The sequence below is a fragment of the Arachis ipaensis genome, chromosome B2 (assembly GCF_059453495.1).
Source record: "Arachis ipaensis isolate K30076 ecotype BB chromosome B2, ASM5945349v1, whole genome shotgun sequence".
NCBI classification, from domain to species: Eukaryota; Viridiplantae; Streptophyta; class Magnoliopsida; order Fabales; family Fabaceae; genus Arachis; species Arachis ipaensis.
This window is the reverse complement of record NC_142437.1, coordinates 12,986,350-13,005,257: the sequence shown is the minus strand read 5'-3', so window position 1 is coordinate 13,005,257 and position 18,908 is coordinate 12,986,350. Positions and strand designations below refer to the sequence as shown.

The 18,908-nt window shown below is 32.2% G+C and overlaps 1 protein-coding gene and 2 non-coding genes across 8 annotated transcripts; 2 read left to right on the top strand and 1 right to left on the bottom strand.

Annotated features, from left to right (window-relative positions):
- The first annotated feature begins 367 nt into the window (after positions 1–367).
- LOC148573066 (U1 spliceosomal RNA) lies at positions 368–528 on the top strand. Its single transcript, XR_015906529.1, has one exon. It is a non-coding gene; the product is annotated as a U1 spliceosomal RNA (small nuclear RNA).
- A 7,801-nt stretch (positions 529–8,329) lies between these two features.
- LOC148573065 (U1 spliceosomal RNA) lies at positions 8,330–8,490 on the top strand. Its single transcript, XR_015905531.1, has one exon. It is a non-coding gene; the product is annotated as a U1 spliceosomal RNA (small nuclear RNA).
- A 5,422-nt stretch (positions 8,491–13,912) lies between these two features.
- LOC107624942 (phosphopantothenate--cysteine ligase 2) lies at positions 13,913–17,972 on the bottom strand. Of its 6 annotated transcripts, XM_021115482.2 has the most exons (11): positions 17,756–17,972; positions 17,496–17,682; positions 16,749–16,896; positions 16,460–16,583; positions 16,295–16,339; positions 16,135–16,220; positions 15,611–15,663; positions 15,442–15,501; positions 15,076–15,177; positions 14,565–14,684; positions 13,913–14,482 (listed from the first exon to the last, which is right to left on the bottom strand). In XM_021115482.2, exons 3-11 carry the CDS (start codon positions 16,894–16,896, stop codon positions 14,237–14,239), a joined length of 984 nt encoding a protein of 327 aa, XP_020971141.1. In that variant the 5' UTR covers positions 17,496–17,682; positions 17,756–17,972; the 3' UTR covers positions 13,913–14,236. The 6 variants fall into 6 exon arrangements, with proteins under 6 accessions (XP_020971141.1, XP_088361297.1, XP_016182922.1 ...); XM_088505171.1 differs by having other exon boundaries at positions 16,295–16,583; positions 17,756–17,909; XM_016327436.3 differs by lacking the exons at positions 17,496–17,682; positions 17,756–17,972 and adding an exon at positions 17,083–17,202.
- Between the last annotated feature and the right edge of the window lie 936 nt (positions 17,973–18,908).

Sequence of the window (18,908 nt, the reverse complement as noted above, 5' to 3'; positions counted from 1 at the left end):
GATGAACATCTAAAATAATAAGTATGGTATCATTTGATAAGTTTTGATAAAAATGGTTCTCTTCATTTTTCAGATACTTCGTTTTTGTAATTTTGTTTTTCTTGTCTTCCGACTTTTGAATATGTTGTCATTCTTGGAAGTTGGAATGTGAAAGTTTTCTTTTTCACATTTCATTACTGAGAATCACTTCAACTAGAGACTAATAACCAGCTATTTATTGGGTTCATTGAATGAAATATTCAAGTCCCACGTCGAGAGCATGAGGCAAGAGGCAATGTGTCTGGCATTAAAGTCCCACATCGAGTGAAGAGGAGGGTGAGAAGTCTATAAGACGCTATAAAAAGTGAGACACTATAACAATTTAAGGATACTTACCTGGACGGGGTCAATGGGTGAACAAGAAGACCCATGACCTAGGCTGGTGACTTTCATTGCACTTTGGAAGGGTGCTCGCCTAAGGTCTACCCAAGTGGTGGAGCCTACGTCATAATTTGTGGTAGTGGGGACCTGCGTTCGCGCGGTCCCTATCTAAACTGAGTTTAATGTGAATGATAAAATTATGTTTTACATTAAATTTTTCAGTTTTTTGGATTTCAATTTTTTGCATTCAATGAAATAACAATTTTTTTTTCTTTTCTTTTCATGTAGGAGTTAATAGGTTTATGTAGATTTATTGTTACCCATAATGATTCGAATTTATTTTTGAGAAAGTATGAATAGCCAATGACTTTAGTGTACAATGTGTACAATAAGGATCAAATTGAAATTAATATCAAATTAAGTTAATTAATTTCAAAATTTAAATTTTTTAAAAATAAAAAAACCCAAAAGAAACTCAAATCCTAAATCCTCTTTCCTAAACCTCCTACGCCGTGCCGCCCTACCCTACTCCTAACAACACCACGTTCCGTTTCTTCGCATCGTCACCATGCCACCCCCGTCCTCATTGCAGACCGCGACAGCCACTGCCATTGACGCAGGAGACCGCCACAGCCTGGCCGCGGACATCCGCACGCCGCGTGGCCCTGTGTCTCACCAAACTCATCTCTGAACGCCGCGTCTTCTTTGCACCGCTTGTGGTCTGCCGTCAACAAATCCAACGCCACCGTTCCCTCTGCCTGATCGCGACGCTTCTCTTCTTCCCCCGTCAACGTCCACCGCGTCTTCTTAGTTGACTCATCTCTTGCTGCTGATGCTTCTCACTACAAAGACTCTAAGGCCTTTCACAAGGATGTAAACCTCCTTCCTAGTGAGTTTCAAGTTTTTAACTTTTTGTCTCCCTCTTTATCAAGTTTGTCTTTCTGTTTTTTAATAGAATTCTTTTGTTCTGCCACCATTGAGTAATCAAATTGTGATTATTGGCTGCTATGTCTTAATTTGGGGTAATGGCTTGAAAGATTTAATTGTTTCTCATAGAATTGTCTTGCTTATTAACCACATGATACCAGCATTGAGCAAAGTTTTCTATTTTATGTTTATTATGATCACAAATTAGGCTCCAATATTTTATTTCAATATACTTGAGACCCCCAATTTATGTTGGATGCACAGTTGCACATGATTGTTGTAATGTCTCTTGTTTCTGTCCTACTATGCTACTCGCAGTTGAATGATATTCATATGCTATTGAATTATTCTTTCTTAAAATTTGTAGAGAGCTTAAGAGGTATGGTAGGTAGAGGGGTAATTGGATAAGAAATGACATGCCATATTATGAACTTTTTAGTTTACTTTGTGCCCCAAAGGCATCTCTCTCAACTGTATTTCTGTTTTTGATGCTCTCTTTCCTTTAAACACATGGTGTTTTGGTGCAAGTCTGACATTTGTGATTGAACATTATGTGCAAAAGGGATAAAATTAAGTGTGTCATAGAATTTCAAAGTTTCTTAATGATTAACCATGATCATTTCATCTAGTGTCTTTTTGGTGAGTAATAGAGGATTTATGCTGACAATCTAACATGTTGACTTAGCAATAATGGTATGAAGAATAAATATTTTTCATATGATATATAATAAATAGTTAAGTATAACTTTGATCTTGCTTTCTACAGTAGAATAATTAAGCTTAAATTTGATGCTTTTAACTATAACACTGTACATCCGTTAAGAAACACTTTAAAGCATGCACTCATGGTTACATGCATATGCATGCACATGTAAACACAACTTCATAGTATAATGGATGCAACTAATGTTTTTATCCTATCAGTAAAATCTTCTTTCCTGTCTTACTCTTACTTTCAGCATAGTTATATGACTTTCTTTATTGCAGGGCCATTGACAGCAATTTATGTTTCTTCTTCTCCAAGAGATGGATCAAAGGTGTGAGTGGCCTATCAAGTATAATTCTGTATAGCTTATTTTTAAGTAAAATGTTCACGACAACATTAAATTTGTTAACCTGTTAATTACTTGATACAGGGTCTTCCAGGAGCATATAGTGAGGACGCAGCATTGAAAGCATATCCAAAATGTGAGACTGTGCCATGTGACAAATTTCAAGAATGTCAGAGATTTGGAATATAATTATTAAGTTTTTAGTTGGTTGGATTGGATTCAAGTAAATACAATTAAATTATGTTGGATGTTCATTTTACTAGGTATACGGATGGTTATTTTCATTGTTAAGTGGATGTTTGGTTGTTAGTATTAGATTCAAGTAGATACAATTAAATTATACTGGATGTTTAGTTTAATAGGTATGCAAATGGTTATTTTCATTTTCAAGTGGATGTATGATTTTTCGTATTAATTAATTATTATGTACCTTATGTGAATATATAAAGCAAAATTTCTTATATCGTTAAGGAAATTAATTTTGATGCACTGATTGTGTAAAACGTTTTACCTTATTGATCAATCACATCTATTTTTTTAGATAATTATTCATGCAATCAAACTAAAATAGTAGTAACAATAATTAGATACACGCATAAAACTAATTTACACTGACAATGTATTAAAATCAAATTAATCTTTTAGTCGTTAGAAAGAGTTACTAGAAAATGTTATCATTCTCAATATATATAAATTTTATAGATAGTGGTGTAAATTAAATTGTGACAAAGATTAAATAAGAGTGAACTCACCTTTGATTTTAATATTTTTCTAAATTAACCTGCATCTATATATATGGTTCATGCATTTGCATCATTCAGATGGTTGTAATCCCTTTTAAAGTATAATATATTTATGTCATCAATGCTTGAAAGGTAACAATAATGAGAAAATGAAGGGTTAAGTAATTAATTTTTATCCTTTAGAACCCAAAGAAATAATAAAATGCATTAAACAAAAAGAATAAGTTAGTTTTATCACAAAATAGTTACCTTGCTATTGCTGGCTAACTGGAGTACATGATCATTGATCACTAGTGAAATGGTCAATTCCAAATCATATTTTTAAATTAAAATATATCAGATGTTCATTTTACTAGGTATGCGGATGATTATTTTCATTTTTAAGTGGATGTTTAGTTGATTGGATTGAATTTAAGTAGATACAATTAAAATATGTCAGATGTTCAATTCACTAGGTATGTGGATGGTTATTTTTATTCTTAAGTGGATGTTTATTTGATTGGATTGAATTTAAATAAGTACAATTAAAACACGCCGGATGTTCAACTCACTAGGTGTGCGGATAATAATTTTTATGTTTAAGTAGATGTTTATTTGATTAGACTGGATCTAACTCAAATTTACCCGATTTTGCAACACTAGAGTCATACAAGTTCAAAAAATGAACGGAACATCTATATGTTTGAGACTAGAAAAACATCACACTGTCTTATGAATAGAACAAACACGCATGCACACACACATATGAGGAGAAACACTTGGTTCTAATAAGATGAATTCCATGACAATGCTAATTTTTAAGAACTGAAATGAGATAAATGAAATGAAATCTAAAATGTTGTAGCGTTTAGAAACAATGGATTCTATGAACTTTTGAAGGGAGCCAGCTCCTTGTCAATCAAACCGAATTCCTATCAAGGAAAAAAGATACCCTTAATAATGCTGCATCATGATGATAGTGTTTAGGTCGTCAAGGCAGTCGTAAGTTAAAGAAGCTTGTCAAGAGCTTTCTACTTATAATCTTTCTCCAACATTTTGGCTGCTAGAGATTATACCTGTGATCCTTCTTTCTCTTCTTTGCTCTTCCCTTTTATAACCTGTGCGATAGCCAATATGCACTGGAAAATAGAAGCATAGCTCAATTTTTTTAGGCATATCAATTACTAGTGTGTAGAAAAAAATGTTTAGAATAAGAAAACCCAACAAATAAATTGACATTTACTTTAAAACAAACGTTAAAAAGGCAAATATAAAAAAAAATATAAAACACTATGCAAGATAAAAGCACGTTTCTTTTTCTTAACCAATATGGTAATGTACTTTGAGTGTTGCATGTCATTCTGAATATCACTACCTGTATACTTAGATTTCACCTCGATTTGTTGATTCTCTAAATTTGACAAGAAAATTTGAAAAGAGACAAAGAATGATGGAAAAGAAACACATATAATTATAATAAATAAGTACCAGAGTTAATTACAATCCACTTTCCTCCTGCTTGACCTTCCACACTAGGTAGCATCATTCGGTCTGCACCTTTTTGCTTCTGCTTAGCCTGCTTATAACAAAAACGAACAAAATGAATAAATGAATAAACAAATTTTGAATTTCTTTAAAAAATAATAGATGGAAAAAAATGCATCAGCACTTTTATTCATAAATCATGACATAGCAAGAATTAAGCCTAGAAACTACAAAATAATAGACATGTTTGGTTTCTTATTTGGCAGCATTAAACCCATAAAAATGGCCAATTCAAGTATCAAAATTTTCAGGTTTCAACACCAAAAACTTTTTACTTTTCAACCTAGTGAAAAGTAAATAGGGATGAGAAAAAAATCTTAAATTCATCAAAGTATAACTAAATGATTGCTTTCACTTGAACCAATAAAATAGAGTGAAACTCAATTCCAACACAGAATAAAATGAACATCCGCATACATAGTAAATTGAACAACCGCTATAGTTGATAATAAACATCAAACAAATTATTCAAATAATAAAAATGGTGTACAGAAGAAGAAAAATCCAATAACTTAACCAAAGCCGTTGAATAAACATCCATTTATCAAGTAAACCCATAGCCATCAATTAACCTATTGAAGTAGCGATGAGGGAGGCGGTCAGCATCGGGTCTGGTGCGAGAGAGTGCGACGCCGGGTGCGGAAGTTTGGCGGCGCGGCGACAGCAACCAGGAGCTCCTCTGACTGGACAAACATAACCCAAATTAAAAAAGTATATAAACGACAGTGGTTAAAAACCAGGAAATCAGCACCAACCACAGTAAGTTTTCTTCCAAATCAGTGCAATAAATCAAACATCAACTAAATCTTTTGCATCAACAGCTATTCATGAAATAAACAACCAACAAGCAACTAACCTTTGGTAGCAGCGCGCAAGAGGGGGAAACTACGGCGTTGGGGGCATTCATGCCAAAACAGCGGCGGGGCGAAGAAGCTCTGGCGGTCAGCACTGGGTCAGATGCGATGGTGTGCGACCTCGGATGCGTACGGTTGGCGGCGCGGCAACGGCTACCGGTAGCTCCTCGGCGACGTCAACATTCAACGGTGGTGTGAGGAAGGCGCACAGGAAGAGGGGAGCAGCGCGCGACCTCCGTGAATGGCCGACCTTGATTCTTGCGGGAGGAGAGTGTGGGTGGCACCGGATGTCCAGTTTGCAGTGGACTACCGCTGGAGGTTCTATTGCAGCGCTGACGGTAGGGGATGTTGGGGTGTGGCTGCTGTATTTTCGAATTTGGGTAGGTGGGGGGAGGATGGTTAAAACTTGAATAGTCAAAGTTAGGGTTTGGTGGGTGAAGGGGGTATTTTTATTTTATTGGGCTAATTCTAAAGCCCATTGTAACCATTGTATAGATACTTCATTGGCTCCCGAGCGGGATTCTTTATTTTTTCATTGAACTCCTAAAGTATTTCAACATTTCACATACAATGAAACAATTTAATGGGTTTTATTTTATCTCAAGAGATTGTCACCATTAGTAATGGCAATTGGCAAGTATAAATTTAATGATAATTAACTTATTAATATTTTTTTATACTCGAGATTCCAGGGGTTATGTATTCTTTTTTTTTTATTTAGTTTGCCACTCGACTTGAAAGGGAGAGTAAAAATTTACATGGACTTTCAATCTGTCTCCTTTGACATTACCATCAAAGATGAACTAAGATCCAACCGTACAACTAAAACATCACAAAAGTTTCTTAGAAATTGTACAATAATAACAATAACAAATAAAAACTTTAGACCTCATAATTCAATGCTGATAATAAGTTTCTTCTCATGCTCAAAATTATCGTCGAACTCTATAATTGTTGTTGTTACAAGATCGATTGCACCCATTTAGCCAGATTGCTATCGGCCGTAAGCTCCCATTGTCTTTTCATTTTGAATTCTTCTATATTCCAAGGTCAAGTTCTTGAACATCTCTCTATTAGATATCATTTTATTTTTCAAGAATCTTGCTCCCAATCAGTCTCATTCTTACCTTTAATCCACTCAACCACACATCTATTTTCTGATACTATTTTTATTTCCTCTTCTTTCAAATTCATTTCTTCCAAAAGAAATTGGATTGTCATAATTATTCCTTTCAAAACAGCATCCCCTTTCATCTTTTCTTGTATGACATCCCTCATGAAGCATACCAATTCTCCGTTTTTTGTTGTTAAGTATTTGTGTGCAAAAAAATATTCAGATCTCGACTATAATTATATAATACCACCAAATCCATTCTTTTTCACATCCTTTAGGTTCTATTTGTGCACTATCAATTCTCCTTTTCTTATTCTCAACATACCATAGGTTTATTTACAATAATTTGTATTTGTTTCCAAGTACCCTCTCATGTGATAATATTATTCTTAAACACCCTCTGATTCCTACAATTCCAAATAGACCACAAATTAAAATAGCAAAAACTATAATAATTCATTTTTTTTTTCTTCATACATGTCATCTCCTGATTTAACCAATTTTCAAACTAAATTTTTAATTTAGACGGACCAACCTAATTAACACTATCCCAACTTTGAGTCATCCACCATAAATGAAAATAAAATTTGTACTCTAAAATTACTGGACCTCTAATTTATTAATACCTGAGACTAGAGGGATGAAAAAACTATGATAAAATTGAATTTCTTTCGCATTACATTTTCTAAAGAGTACATGAACTATTTTTGTCTACATAACAATACAAATATTGATATTTTAATCATAAAAAAATGTTTGAAATTTGCCTATAGAGTTTATGGTTCCACATTCTTTCAATTATGGTAAATTATGCTAATTCTAGGAATTTGATTGCTAGGAAAACTCTGAATCAGTTGTTAAATGGCATTTGTTTTTTCAATTGGTTCAAAACTCTGGACTCTATTGGGAAGAAAACAAGCAATAAATTCTTACAAAATATCACAAATACCAATTCTCCAACTAGAATCACAAGCAAAACAAAATACTCTCCCTACTAAAACTAATACCTAGATAAAAGTTCTTCAAAATGATACCATTTAAACGGCTTAGTCAAGAAGATATCTATATATCAAAACACACAACATCAAAATCATATCAAATAACATCCAAAAAATACACCATGGTCTTCTATCAATATCACTTGGATTTGCTGCACTAGAAGCTATGATTCATTTTCTTAGCCATGAATAGTCACACACACTTATTTATATAACCCACTCTCTACTGCTTCCCAAAATACCAAAATAATAATAATAATAATAAAGAGAGAGATCATTACTACGGGTTTAGTATCATTAACATACTAGAATTAGTTCTCTTCCTTTCTCTAGGTAGGCCTTGTTTTTATGCTAACTTTCTTTGGAGCTTTTCTTTCATTTATGGCTGTCCTCTTAAGTTGTTTCAAAGTTGTTTCCTCATCTGCAATACATTATCAGTTGAGATCTAATTTTTCAAATCTTGATTGTTTCTTTTTATATCTTCTGGCTCATTATCACTTTCATTCTCATACCCGTAATTTACTTTGTTCTTCAGAGGTTTTCTCTAATTCTTTTTTTGTTGGTTTTTTCTTCTTTTGTTACTTGCTTTTTCTTTTTCTTACATGTGTAGTTGATCCTTTTTTGTTTGAAATTTCTCATGTTCTTTTGTTTATGGATGGAAAGAAGACGCACTATACTGATGTACCACATCGGAGAAATATGTCTCTGAGAATGTTGCAATGCAATATAAAATGAAAGGCATAACAGCAATTACAACATACTTACCTGGACGGGGTTGATGAGTGATCAAAAAGGCCCATGGCCTAGGATAGCGACCTCCATTGCACTTGGGAGGGGTGCTATCCTAAGATCTACCTAAGTGGTGGAGTCTACGTCATAATTTGTGACAGCGGAGGCTTGCGTTCGCGCAGCCTCTACTAAACTAGTTAATCAAAATATTTTGTTTTTCAATTATTGTGTTGCTGGTGGCTTCAAACTCATTTTATTTTTGTTAACTAATTTGGTTTGAATTTAAAATTGTTTTGAATTTTGAGGATTATCAAAATATAATCCCAAAGGTCCATGAGCTACTTGTGTTTGTTTAATTCATTTCAACATAAACACAGTTTATGGATCATATGTTGGACAAGTAACTACATACCTATAGATCAAGGATGATAATATCTTGGTTTGCAACTTTACAGGTCTATTTAATTATATATTCTTCAATTGTCCAATAACTATTTTGTTATTATAATTATTAACTTGATAAAAAAAAACTCTACTTTATAATTTATATCTCCGTTGAATAAGCCTTTTATAAAACACTTGGTTATACATGGTTTAAATAATATTTGATATATGATTTTTATGTCAATAATAATAACTAATGTATATCAATTGCGATTTTAGAATTCATTAATTTAAAAATAAATTTGATATTCAGATCTTATTATGTCAATATACAATAAAAAGTATTTATTTATAGGCCAACGATATAATTTAATCATAATTATGTAATTAATCTAATATCAATCTAAATATATAAAATTAATAGGAAATGATAATGTCACTCCTAAATTGATAACGTTACTTTCTCTTAATTTTACTTTTTTCCTTTTTCCAAAACTATCTACAATTTTTATAGATATTTCCTTAACTCAAGTTATTTGAGTTTGCAATTTATTAAAAACATGACGAAATAAAAAAATTATAATAGTATATAAATAAAATTCTCAAATATTTTGGAATCACTACATAAAATTGGAGTGTAAATAAAATTACGAAAAAAAAGTACAGACAAAATTGCAGGAATTTAAAACGTATCAGAGTACTATTGAGAGCAGACAAAACTGTTGAAACTCAAAATGATGAAATTGCTAAAATTCGAAAAAATTCGAGATGTTGGCGTAATTACATAAACTTAATTTGTTGGTGCAAAACAAATGTCGAAAAGATAATTCAACTTTTTAAAAAATAGAATAGCATAATCAAGTAGTAACAGGTAACGATATATAAGAGACCATTTTGTGTATCCTAAGAAAAAATGGTTTAATTTGTGAAATAGCAATCATGTTATATTTTATCATAAACATTTTTTATTCCTTCTAATTATGGTCATCTGGATCAAATAAAATAAATACTAAATAAAAGAGGTCTACATTTAATAATATCTTGGGATGGTGACAGAAATTTTGAAGACTATATATATGAAATCAAATCTATAAACTGAAAATATGTAAGACCCATGTTTGTTATAAAGTTGGAATTTAGCTATCAAACTCATAATACAAATTGACACTTGTAAAGTAATTTAGGGACACATATATAGTTGTAAAATCTTGTAAACAAATATGTGATATGAATAGGGTAAAGTATTAAATTGATTCTCTACGTTTGGACTTAATTCTGTTTTGGTCTTTAAAGTTTAAAATGCTCTAATTGAATTCAAAAAAGTCTCATTTAGTTTTAATGTAGTCTTACTATAAATTCAATGTTAAATAATTAATATCACCATTCTATCAAATTTTAATGTCCTTTTCTGAATAAGAAGTACAAACTCGAGAGGCACAGATTAGCAGCAGATACATCACTACAAGCTACTGGCCTTGGTTTAAACACATGGAGAATATTGTTGAGAACTCACTTTCTACAGAAAATTCACCGGTGACAATGAGAACAAAATCATTGTCACCTCTATTGCAGAAAATTCTCCTTCACAACCGAAAAGTTTAGTTATATAAATTTTTTCCTTAAGAATTACTTCTGTCAGACAGATTGGTTCTTCCATCGCTAAAAGATTTATCCGATCGATAATGAATTCAGACAAATCATCTTAGGATTCTAACAACACATGTGAAGGATCCTAACAACACATCAAGCTGCTCAAGGATTGCTGGCTTTGGGGCAATATTTGCAAAGACTTCATTCTCTCAGTTTTTTTTTTTTTTTTTTTTTTTTTTTTTTTTGCTTCTTGTCCATCTCAACCTCTCTAGATGCTTCTCATTTCATTGCATATAGCAATGACTCAAGTTGTGCAAAGTCCTTTCCATATCGATCGTTTTATCTATCAATCTTTGGATCAATCTATAGAGTGACATTGATAGATGAAAGAGAATAATATCTGTATATATTATTATGAAACAATAATATTTGAAAAACAAAATAAATTAGCTAAAACAGTCAAATTTTATTTTATTTAGTATTTATTAATTATAGCTAAAATTAATAAATACTAAATAAGGTATGTTTAAATTGTTAGCGCTTATTTTTTATTGTCTTCTTACCATTATCGATTATGAAATACGAGGCAAAATTAAAATTTAAGAATCATGTGGCAATGTCATTGATCTTTGTGGTAATGTCATTGATTTTAGATAAATGAATGAATCATCATGACTTTTGTAAAAAAAAAAAAAAAAAAAAAAAAAAAAGCTTAGTTGTATCTTTGATTTTGTAAAATTGTTCACGGTAAAATCTTTAAAACAAAAGTATGCAATTAAATACATAAGATAATTAATTTGTTCTAAAAAGAATCAAACAGTCACATCTTTTTACAGAGGATGGTGAACGAGAGCGTGGATGATGATGAGAAGACAGCAAGCAATATAGAATTTAAAAAAAAAAAAATTCTAAAGTGAAGTAGTGGTTAAAATGATAAATTGAGAGCCTAATCATCTTGAATTAAAATAATAGGACTCTAATATGATAAAAATTATGAATTCAACCGTGATTAATATTTAAACAAATGTTATGTACACACATTTGTATATAATTATTGCATTATTTAATCAACTTGTAATATATATTTAATCAACTTATAGACGATGAGAAGCGAAGACAGTATGATATGGATAACCGAGTCGACCCTATGAAGGTAATATCTTTTATGCATCTGACTATCTGACTATCTTCGCAGTTGATTCTAGTTACTTGTTAAGTTTTATCTTTCATAGAGGAACTTCAATATATTTAACTTTTGTTTTTCTAACTTTTAACATTTTTGGAACATGTTGTGTGCATTGTCTTTTAATTTCTATACTTCAAAGGTTGGTGGGTAAAACTATGTCTACAATTGATACAGTTCGACAAAGTGTTCGCATATTGATATATTGAATTGCCTTATTCCTCGATCTTACAATCCTATAGCAAAAGTAGGACATGCTATCAATTTCTTCCCTTTGTATAAGCGTGCCAGATTGAGTTACTTAATCACTTCCAGGTTTGAGTGAATTTTAAAGAATACAGGGCATAAATTAAGTCAAAACAACAGTTATTTTGAATAGAAGGAAGTAGTTTTTCACCCTAAAGTAGAAGTTGTGTTTTGAAATGGCAACAGTATAACATGCTTATGTTTCTTTTCTTTCTTTTTTTTTTTACTTTTATGTGACTGAAATAGTTTGTAAAATCTTAGATGGATCCTGATGAGGCAAGGAAGATTCTGGCTAGAGAGAAGGCAGCTGCTGCTAAGAATTTCTCCAATACCCTTAAAAGGTACACACTTGTTCTCAAGAAAAGAGATTTGATGAGAAGAAAGGCTGAGCAAGATCAAGATAAACTTATCAGCCAGCTCTTGGCAGCAGAAGGTCTTAAATCAGATAGTGGTGAATGAAAATGGGACATAATTCCCACTTATCAATAGCTAATATTTTATTCAATACCATAATGTTTCCTCCCCAAATCTAATTCATTTTTAATGATATTATTATACGGAATATAGGTGTACAGTATAGATGAATGAGATTTTACTTTCCCAATTGTAGCACTTAATTACTTTGATAGGAAATCCTAGACATCCTGTATGTATATGTAGTTATGGTAATTGTTATCTTAAAAAATTATGATTATTGACTTTTCTTTCCTCCATCAATGATTGAGATGTATCATGTACTATACTTTAAAGAGTAAATAGCCAAATTGGTTCCGAAAGATAGCCCATTCTTCAAACGAGTCCCCGTAAGAAAAAGATAATAAAATTTGTCCCCGAAAAATTTAAAATTGGTAAAGTTAGTCCTTCCGTCAGTTGGATGATGACGTGTCACGTTAAGTGCCACGTGGCACATGATGACGTGGAGGGCTAATGCCACGTGTCACAATATGATTGGTTGACATGTCAGATCGGTGACACGTGGCATGCCACGTGTTAGGTCAGTGACACGTGGCATGCCACGTGGCACTTGACATGTAAAAAAGTTATTTATAATCAAAATAGTCCTTGAAAGTTCAGATGTAAGTCATTTTCATCCCTAAAATTTTAAAAATTAATCAAATTAGTCCTTATATAATTTTTTTTTTATTTTTTCTTGATAATATTAAATTTAAAATATTTTTTGATACTACTAATTTTAATAGAAATGTAATTGACAATCAAAAAATTAGTAATTGTATCTTTTCTTCTTAAAAATTTGTTCAATAAAATTATCTCTCTCCTCTAATTCTTGTCAAAATCTCTCTTATTCTTTTCTATTCTAAAACCTTTTTTTTACATTATTACATTTTGCTGGAATATATATATAACCTAAACAAAGTTATATGCTCAAAATCAAAATTTATGTATGTTAATCTAAATAAAAGTAATAACGTAATGAAAAAAAAGATGTATAAATTTTTATTAAATTTGTTTAGGTTAACATACATAAATTTTTATTTTGAGCATATAACTTTATTTAGAGTAACAAATACATACATTTCAATTTTGAGTATATATATATATATATATTCCAGCAAAATGTAATAATGTAAGAAAAAAGTTTTAAAATAGAAAAGAATAAGAGAGATTTTGACAAGAATTAGAGGAGAGAGATAATTTTATTGAACAAATTTTTAAGAAGAAAAGATACAATTACTAATTTTTTATTGTCAATTACATTTCTATTAAAATTAGTAGTATCAAAAAATATTTTAAATTTAATATTATCAAGAAAAAATAAAAAAATTATATAAGGACTAATTTGATTAATTTTTAAAATTTTAGGGATGAAAATGACTTACGTCTGAACTTTCAAGGACTATTTTGATTATAAATAACTTTTTTACAAGTCAAGTGCCACGTGGCATGCCACGTGTTACTGACCTGACACGTGACATGCCACGTGTCACCGATCTGACATGTCAACCAATCATATTGTGACACGTGGCATTAGCCCTCCACGTCATCATATGCCACGTGGCACTTAACGTGACACGTCATCATCCAACTGACGGAAGGACTAACTTTACCAATTTTAAATTTTTCGGGGACAAATTTTATTATCTTTTTCTTACGGGGACTCGTTTGAAGAATGGGCTATCTTTCGGGGACCAATTTGGCTATTTACTCATACTTTAAACAAGCTAAATCCAATATGGTTAATGCGTTATCTGGTCCCAGTATGCATAATTGCATATCCAAAACATGTTAATGGTTAAATATTCAAAAAAAAGTAGAAAATTTGTAACCTTGATACAGTACATTAAAATTTAAACTTCTTATTTCTCCTATTGAAACTATCTCCTTTTTAACACCCTTTATTTCTATTTTCTCTTCCTTTATTTACTAAAACCACAATCTCAATATATCTATATTGTGTAATCCTTCTTTTCATTTATTCATGGTTTTATTACATACAACGAGAGTTGTCTTGCCATGGAATTGCTCAATTGCAACATGGAGAAGAAGTCGAAAAGATCAGACTCAAAAAGTGATTCACCTCATTCTCTTCGAATCCTCAATGTAAGCTGAATGTCTCTGAGAAAGAAGCTTAATGAGGGGATTCTCTACATCATCATCAGCCTTACTCTTATCTCGTTGAACCGTAATCTTGTCGTCAATGGTGACAACCACCACTTGCTCCTTGCGCGTGGAGAGCTCGTTCGCAACAACAGCATGCATATTGTACTTCTCGAGAGCACCCCGCGCCTTATTTAGAAGAATGTTTGAATCTGTCTCTAACTGTTACCCAGGGAGGAAAGGTAAGTCTATTACAATATTACTCCAAAAAATTATAAAGACTAAATATCCAACCCATCAATACCTTGAAAGATATGCAAAAAGCAAGGGGTGCCCAATCTTTCCTAAGCACTGATAGCATCTTTGGCACAGGAACAAGTTTCACATCCAAGATGTGAGATCCAGATTGAATTTTATGTTCTACCTGCATAGGATAAATATATAGCAAGTAGATATTACCAAGTCAAATATATTTTATGAATTTGAGGTGTTTTAATTTCAAGATCCTAGCTTTGCAGAGCAATTTTCACAATGATCATCAATCTCAAAATAACCCTTAAATAGTTCCGATGATTCAATAAATGTTTTTCTGCTTATACTTTTCAGTTTTCACCATCTAAGCAGGACAAATTAAGTTATGCAGTGTTATCTGTATGCTAATTCTCTAAATAATAACTAACTCTAGCGCAGATGTTGAAATTGACATGGTTAATATTCTTGTATCTTAGCATATTACAAAATGATTCAAGCCAAAATTGAAGTTAATAAGGCATGAAACTTTCATGGAAAGAAGAACCAACATATCAATTTTATACCATGTCCTTCCAAGGAACATAAAAGTCAGATACCGCAGCAGCAAGATAGAACATTGCACGTGGGCCAATATCCTTCATTGGCTTTGAAATTATTTGCAGCATCTACAAAATAAAAAACATATTGATCAATGATCAATTTGTGCCAAGATATATAATTATTAAGCACTTAAAGTTAAGCTACAAAATAACAAGTGGCTCTAGCAATCTGATGAACCCATGGAAATGAAAAATGAAAAATAAAAAATAAACAAATTATTGCTGGCAAACACCAAGACAGGAAGAAACTATATACACCATGTAACAGATTTTGCTGCATTTTTACATGAAATTAATACAAAGAAATTACAGTGATGGGGTGAAGCTAACCTGAAGATACTCAAATATAGTGCTGAAAGGAAGCTTTAACAGGAGACCACTATCCACTGCCTGCAATAGTATGATATCATAGTAAGGCTATACTTATTAACAAAGACAAAATGGAATTAGATGAAAAAAAAAGACGATGAAATGACAAAATCTTAGCTACAGATCATACAGCATGATGATCCACGATAGCGGTCTTCACTGCTTTAGAATAAGCCTCACAGACTGAAGTATATAACAGCATTCAGCAAAATGCAGAAAACCCATATGTTTGAATAGAACAGCAAAATAAGAAGAAATGAAGTGGGCATGCAAAATAACATCATTACAAAATATCCAATTAAGTATCATTTTGAGTGGTCTTCATCTAAGGACAAGATTAAAAAGCAAAGAAAATTGAATTATATGATGAAATTATATATATGATGGAATTTTGTCAGCCTTTAGTGAATCAAGATAAAAATTAAGAATCTTCTAGAGGAAGAGGGAAAAAAAACATCTTACAAGCCACTTAACATCATTGTTTCATACAACTAACGACCTACTGATCAAGTCTTTCATTTCAGTTTATCACAATTTTTGGTGCAAATTCTAATGTGAAGCATTGCTAGTAGAGTTATTGGTATCATTTTATTTATATTCTTTTCCTTCCCTTTTTTAATTGTACAAGAAGAGGATGAAGCAGAAACCAAAGACCTTGAATGTTTAATCCTTCGGTGGCCTCAAAGCATTCAAGTAAGGGATCATCAGGAAGGGATCTACAGAATGGCTGAAAACTTCCTCTGAAGAGTTACAGGTAAGTAAGCAACAACACACAAAAGACAAACATAAAAGAAGGATACACAGAAAAATTCACCTCCGGTACAAGAAGATCACAGCATATCCCGCCTTCAGAAAATACCTACACTCAACATAACCAGCAACATAGTATTCATTCCCCTCCAAGAGATCACCAAACAAATATCGAAGAAAAAGTTTCATTGACAAGAACAAGAACAAGAGCAAGTGCAAGAACAAATACTCAGTGGATGTGGCTCCCCTATGACCTGAACTAAAGTTGTCAACATAGCGAACGCACCGCTGCTCCAATGGAGCAGTGGTGCCACCAGAAGTCACACAAACAATTCTCTTACCTATCCCATTTTCTGTGAAGGCAACAACAACAACAACAAAAATCCACCACACATTATGCAGGGCAAGCATAAAAAAAACACAAAAGGAGAAATGCCAATAAAAGAAAGCATAATTTTTAATGGTCTAGAACACAATACAATAGGATACAAAAGAGTGTCACTGTCACAATCACTTGCCTGAAGATAAAGAATTCAGCTGAATGAAGTGATTCAATTTCTGAATGATGTCATTCCTATTCTGGAGAGGTGGAGCAGAATCAAAGAACGCTTTGACTTGTGAATCAAGGGTTTGCTCAGTATCTTGGGATCCATTTGGTGCATCCATCTGAAACAATTACACCCACAATGTCATTTATCATTCAAACCCATTGAGATAAAGCAGAAGGAATTGGAAAATAAAATATATAACAAAAAAAAATCAATTTTTTCAGGTGCTCAGGATAGCATATCTCACCTTGAAGGAAAGACTTTCAGATTAATTAGTTAGTTAGGGAGAAGAATCAGAACTTACTGTTGTATGTTTATGGAGCGATTGGGTTCAAGTTTTATATAATCCAAAATTTCAGGAAGAAATAGTTTTGATTAATAGCCGCCAATTGGCCCATGAAGATTAAGATTAATTAACGCGGTGTTTGGAAAGCAAAGGAATTAGATTCTCTCGAGAAATCCGAACCCGACCCTAAATTATGATGGGTCCATTTCCTAGACCCATACCCGACCCCTCACCCGATAATATCCAATCAGTTCGGGCCAATTTTAAACCGGGTCTTAACAATAAATTGAACCAGAAATTGAAAGATGAATAGATGATGAACGCAGCAGTCAGCACATGGATAAAACATTAAACAACACTGTAAAAAAATTAAAAATAAAAATCCCTCAACTTAATGAAAATGATTCAGTGATATCAACTATCATTCTTACCAAAAAATCAAAGCAAAAATCTTGCTCAAGGGCATGCAGATTGGAGACCGTTACCACATTTTACACTCTCGTAACATACTTCACGCGCTCTGTTCTGCTGTTGGAAGAGCAAGTATGCTTTATTACCAGCCTCCTGCCTTCCCCAAGTAGAACCACACTGTTGATTCAACACCTGCTCTTGAGAAACCTAAACACAAGGGAAAAAGATTATTAGATTCAAGTTTTTCAGAAATGCCTTCTTCCAAAGACGGTTTTGTTACCTGAGGAGCGTGGTTACAGAACGAGCGGCATACGGTGGTGTGGAGGTTCTTCGCTGCTGCTGCGGTGGCGCGTGTAGAGTTAAGAAACCGTCTGTTGCCCTGAGACACGTGATGGTGATGATGATGAAGATGAAGTACCAAGTGCAGGTGGCTTGCTCTGGGATCCGGCTGGTGGGGAAGTCCTTATTTGCTCTCTTCGGACCGGATCGGGTGACCCAAACATTTACCTTGGTCTGATCGAAATAATAAACTGGATAAGCTCTTTAGGTTTCAGGTCTGACCCGATCTCAATAAATTCGGGTCAATTTTTGACCCAATGTGATCGGGTCCGAACCAGTTTTTTAAGCAGGCCGGATTTTGTGAAGTCCTAATTAGTTAAAAAATGTTTTATTATTAAAAATTAGTTACTAAATTAATTATTATATTTTATATATTTATGTATATTAATATATATTTCTAAATTAAATAACTAATTGTTAAAATAATTAAATCTATTATAATAAATAATTAAATTATTATATTAGTATAATAAAAAAATTATAAAATATTAGTCATTGTTGAAGTTTTCGCTTTTGATTTCTTGCTTTGTTCCACTTTAGTTGTTGAAATCTAGCCTTGATTTTGACTAACTAAACTACTAATTAATTAGCCGGATTGTTAGATTTAGATGTCGGATGTTAGATACATTATACATACACCCATTCAAGTTCCTGATCTCCAAACACGCTTCCAACATTAATTATTTATCAATAGCTTTGATTTTATGTATGGATCAAAACAAAAATAGTGTTTGAAATGTTATGTGTATATAAAAAAGGTTTAATTACTCTATTCGTCTCTATAGTTTCGCAAAATTTTTAATTAGGTCTCTATATTTTCTTCTTTTTAATTGAGTCTTTGCACCAAATTTATTTTTAATTGGATCCCTACACTTTTTTTTCTTTTATTTAGGTCCCTATACCAATTTTTTTTAGTTAGGTCCCTATAAAATTAAGCCAATTACTAATAAAAGGGACTTAATTAAAAAAAATAGTGCAAGAACTCAATTAAAAAGAAAAAAAGTATAAGGACATAATTGAAAATTTTACGAAACTATAAGAACCAATAAAGTAATTAAACCTATAAAAAATCAATCATTATATATTTGTGAAGT

Coding starts and splice junctions, on each gene's coding strand:
- LOC107624942 (XM_088505171.1), bottom strand. CDS start 16,896: ATGGATGCACCAAATGGATCCCAAGATACTGAGCAAACCCTTGATTCA. Junction 16,584..16,748: donor GCTGAATTCTTTATCTTCAG/GCAAGTGATTGT, acceptor TTGCCTTCACAG/AAAATGGGATAGGTAAGAGA. Junction 16,221..16,294: donor GTGATCTTCTTGTACCGGAG/GTGAATTTTTCT, acceptor GTAACTCTTCAG/AGGAAGTTTTCAGCCATTCT.